Source organism: Macadamia integrifolia, chromosome 7, assembly GCF_013358625.1.
Source record: "Macadamia integrifolia cultivar HAES 741 chromosome 7, SCU_Mint_v3, whole genome shotgun sequence".
Taxonomy (NCBI): Eukaryota; Viridiplantae; Streptophyta; class Magnoliopsida; order Proteales; family Proteaceae; genus Macadamia; species Macadamia integrifolia.
The window spans coordinates 21,985,502-21,990,438 of record NC_056563.1 but is presented as its reverse complement, the minus strand read 5'-3'; the positions used below and the strand labels follow the sequence as shown (position 1 = coordinate 21,990,438).

Below are 4,937 nucleotides of genomic sequence, written 5' to 3'. Positions count from 1 at the left end.
GGATCTTCCAAAGAACAAGGATTTTTTTGAATAAGCCAATTTATTTGGGACCCTGCAGATCCATTCACATATTCTTCTGAATTATATGTACCCACGTGATTAATTTCGAAAACTGGTAGGAATATGCAAGAACAAACAATTTTCATTGGAAACATTCCTCTAATGAATCCCCTGGGAACATTTATAGTAAATGGAATATACAGAAGTAGTTAATAAACAGCTACCACTCTGAAATGGCTCATAACCACTTTAGTTGCATCATCAGCATGTTATAGAAGGTAAACATTCTCTTTGGAGAGATCTGAAAATTATACGGGCATAAAGTAACCACTGCCATATGATGAAGGCAACCAAAATTATAACATAAAAGTTCATGATATTTGTCCAACTGCAATTATACCTGCTGCATACTCAAATGAAAAGTATAAAATGGCCTTAACCATGGCCATCTCGGAGCCCTTCAATAAAAGCTGTATTATACTTGATGAATGCTCTATTATACTCCCATTCACCCACAAATGTAAATAGAAATACTGGTTTTCAGGCCAAAAAATAAAAGAACTCCAAACAGGCACTATCAGTATCAGATACAGTATCACGCAAATCCAGGACCACCCAAATTTGTTATGATCGCCACAGAAAACAAGACATGGATCAGACAAGGCAAGGAGTTGACATAGAAGTTTCTACTTTCTTCCACACATTCCCAGGCCAGAAAGCATCCAAACAGGCACACCAAGAAGCATGCTGTCTGGAATCTTAACATCAATTAACTCCCACCCACCATGTGCCCACATAGTAACACCCCGAAAGAGTGTTCATGCTAAGACAAATATTGCCTAGTAAAGGACCTTCAAGTCACCTAAAGCAATGGCACAATCCTAATAGGAAATGATAAGCAGCCTACGTAGTTACAATACTGAATAGAGTTGATTGGAGAAAAAGGATCCATGTAGCCGAACCCATTTAGTTGGGATAAGGCTGAGTTGAGATGAGCTGTGCTATATCCTGCCACCAATTTAGTGATAGGACTCCAATATGAAAAAACAACTAAAAGTTAGAAGGAAGAAAAAAAAAAGGTTATTCACAATGACTATGTAATAGTGGTCATGATACGAAACTCGGAACCATAGTTATTTCAAGTGTGTTAGAGAAGATTCACATGAATGATTTGATGGGTTGACAAACTAAGGGATACGTTTGCCATTCTAAAATTTGAAAGAATACCATTACAACAGAGCATAGTCTCGCATATCAGGAGTCAGGACCAGCAGATAGTAAGAAAGACACATCACAGGGGCAGCATAATCACAATTGACAGTTACCAAAAACATAGAAAAGCTAGTCCAGGCATACCTGTGAACAATGGGTGGACAACATTCATGATGTAGATAAGAAAGACCGTCAGCAGCTCCAATTGCAATTTTAAGCCTCGTTATCCAATCCAGAGATTGTAAGTCATCCTGAAAATTGGTCTTCCTGTACAAAGAACTAGACAAGTCCTTGTTTGGCATGTATTTGTAAACGAGGAACTTCTCATTCTCCTGCTCCAAACAGTGACCCAAAAGGGGCACCAACCTTGTATCTGACACCCTGCTAAGGAAATCCAACTCCCTCATGTATGATTCCTTCTTGACTGAGCTGACATCAATCCTCTTGACTACTACAATAACGCCACCTTCCAAGACACCTTGGAAGAGGTCTCCTGAATGGCCATGTTTGATAAAGTTTGAATCACTAAAATCCCTTGTAGCCTGGAGAAGCTGCTCGTATGTATAGGCATCTCCCAAACTTGAAAAGTTAATAGATACTCCAGGAGGTGGTGGGCTGCTTCCAGCAGGAGCAGGCCCTACATCACTGCCTCTTTGATCTGAAACACCATTCTTACGTCTCAATAAGATTAGTGCCAAAACCGATACCAAAATCAAGATAAAACCAAGTCCTCCAAACACTCCACCCAAAATAGGTGCTAAATTTCCATTGTTCTTGGACGTTTCTGCTGAAGAGGGAGGTTGTGTTGTGTTTGGCCCTCCAAAATTATCAAAACGCAGGCCTCTTTGTGCATAAAAGAATGAACAGTCCTCCAAACTCCTCTGATTTGATTCATTCTGAAGGCAGTTGTTAGCAATAGAAACATTACTCAGAGTATCAATCGGTACAATGCCTTCAAAGTAATTAGCAGACAGATCAATAAAACGGAATCTCCCAACAAGGGAAGTTAGAGATCCATAAAACTGATTGTCCGAGAGATTGAACACTGAAAGTGTGACATTAGCATTTGAACTACGGTTTGGAAGAATACCCGTGAAGTTATTTCTAGACACATCAAGTAGGCGCAACTGAGGCATTGACCATAATGAAACGGGAAGATTACCAGAGAAATTGTTGTGACTCAATACCACAAAGTGCAACAGCGTGAGACCAGAAAACAAGGTACTCTGCAACGATCCTGCAAGAAAATTATTACTCAATGACATCTTCTGTAAACTCCCCATCCCTCTCAAATCCGGAGGCAACGATCCAGACAGGGAATTCGAGCCGAGATCAAGTTCAACCAGGCTAGAAAGGCCACCAAATTGGGCGGGAATATCTGCAGAAAGGCTATTGCTGGAAAGATTTAAGAATCTAAGGGTGGAGAGGGTTCCAAGGGCGGGAGGAATCGAGCCTGACAAGAAATTCGAAGACAGGTCAAGCAGGGTAAGATTGGTGAGAGCGGAGAAAGACGAAGGGATGGATCCAGTGAGCAAGTTCTGCGAGAGATCAAGCACCGAAAGATTCAACAACTGACCTAGCGAAGGTGGGATTATGCTGGTAAGATTATTCTTAGAGAGATAAAGAGAATTGAGAGTGGTTAAGTTTCCGAGAGAAGAAGGGATGGGATCGATTACAGAACAAGACCTGAGATCAAGCACTTGCAGCGAGTGGAGGCGTTGGCCGAACCAGTCAGGAATGGAGCCCGGAAGCAAAAAACCAGAGGTGTTAAAGGAGGCCAAGAGTGTGAGATTGGCAAGCCCATCGACGGAGAACTGTGGATTGAGACGACCAACGCGAGTACGCCTCAGCCCCGATATGTTGATTCCAACGACACGACCATCCCTGCATTGGACGCCGGTCCAAACCGAACAAGGGTCAGCTTTGCGCGGCCAGTCTTTGGCCCTCAGCCCTAATGACGACCGGAGGTCAAGTAGCGCAGCTCGCTCTGTCTGATTATTCAACGGCTGCAACTGTCCCAACACAGACTGAAACAGTAAGATAAGGAGAACAAAAGCAAGAGCAAGAAGCTCCACTGTACTCCACCTGCGATCCGCCATGCTTTACGAATAACGACCATGTGATGAATCCAACAACGACGACGATAACGATGATCTCTGCATTTTCGACTTGTTCATCTACCTGGGCATCCCATTACTTATTCGTACACGCCTGAGTAATAGAATTTAATGGGGATTTGAGAAATGCAGTCCTCCTCCCCCTACTCTGTGTACTGTTCTATATCTTTAACTCTTACCTTAAATGACAAGCTCTGATGCGACACTTGTTTCTCCTCTAGCGCTGCTGATCCAAAGTAGTAGAACAAAGGAAGAAACAGAAGGAAATTCTGGCCAGTCCCCTCTCTTTGTTTCCTCTTCCCCTTCGCCAATAACTCTTCGTCAGCTCTTTTTTGCTTCTATGAACTCTCTTCTACCTTCAAATTTTGTTCCCTCCCTATCTCTCTCATCAGAGAGAATGATAAAATATTAAGAGAGAGAAACGAATTCTTGACTGATTTATCAGTCGCTCTCTCACACAGCTACCGCCTCTTATTCTAAAGAAAACATTATAAATAAAAAAAAAGAACAGGCCCATTTAAATGCCGACATTAATGACAGAGACTATCTCAACGGCCTCTTCTTAGCTCTTCCGTAGACGACTATGGTAACACTGGTGAGAAGCTGCAACAATCACCGGAACTGTAAATCTGATGCGACTGCGACTGCGACTGCGAGGTTGATGGCACTTGGTCGGAATAAAGGGCTCGCTCACCGGCTCTCCGGTAGATATTACCACTTACCGGACCCAGGAGAACAAACACCGGCGAAGATCCTTTGCCCCAGTTCGCACAGGGTTGACCTCCTTCCAGAAATCCCGCCACCGCCAACTAACCCAAAATTTAATCCCAATAAATATTATCTAATAGGATAATAGGATAATCCTCCCAGTCCTTACCCTTTTACCACTACTGTTCCTCTTCACTAATTTGACTAATTTCTAGATTTTTCTATTAGTATCATTTATGAACTAATTAAGCTCATAAAAAAAATTAAAATTTGAATCAAATCTGTCAGATCTGCTTCTCCCCCTCGCCGGATATGTTTGATTCGTCTCTTGAGAATTGAGTCTAGTCAGTTTCTTTGTGTACTTTTGAATTTAATTCACTGGTACTCCCAAGAAAAAAAAAGGAAACAATGCTATAAATACGCACCAAACGATTTCGGGAAACTTTACAGAAAATCTCTGGACAAATTACTGCCAGATCGATCCGCCATTAAAATGGACTTTCGTTTTTCGTTTTGCTTAAATTACAATTTTATTTAGATCATTAGAAGTGTTAATTGATTAATTAAAAGTTGTTTAAGTGTGGAATCTACTCTCTGACGCCAATAATTACAGGACTCGTCTTCTTCGCTACGTTACTTTTTCACTTTGTGGCCGCCAGGGTGGGGGGGTGGGTCCGGGGTTAGCGGGGTTTCAACGTGAAGGGCACAAAGGGGTCAGCTTGTGGGCCCAACTGACCGATTAAGTTGCCAGCCAGCCGGCCCAGCCCAGGTCCATGTGGGGGTTTCGCATTTTAGAAATTCTTTCTTTTTTTTTTTCTCTCTCTTCTTATCCTTGAAGGGACCATTTGGCATTTGCAACCTATTTTTGGAAAATTAAAATTAATGCTGATTAGATATGTA

The 4,937-nt window shown here is 42.0% G+C and overlaps 1 protein-coding gene across 2 annotated transcripts in view; it reads right to left on the bottom strand.

The window, feature by feature from the left end:
• LOC122084428 (probable LRR receptor-like serine/threonine-protein kinase At2g16250) overlaps positions 1 to 4,360 on the bottom strand; it is a 14,712-nt gene extending 10,352 nt beyond the window's left edge. Inside the window, exons 1-2 of one of the 2 annotated variants that reach the window (XM_042652655.1) lie at positions 3,509 to 4,360; positions 1,357 to 3,423 (exon numbers count right to left, since the gene is read on the bottom strand). In XM_042652655.1, coding sequence (XP_042508589.1) covers positions 1,357 to 3,311 — 1,955 coding nt within the window. In that variant the 5' untranslated portion in view covers positions 3,312 to 3,423; positions 3,509 to 4,360. Of the gene's footprint in view, positions 1 to 1,356 lie in introns of both variants that reach the window. The other variant, XM_042652654.1, reaches the window with a different exon arrangement.
• Between the last annotated feature and the right edge of the window lie 577 nt (positions 4,361 to 4,937).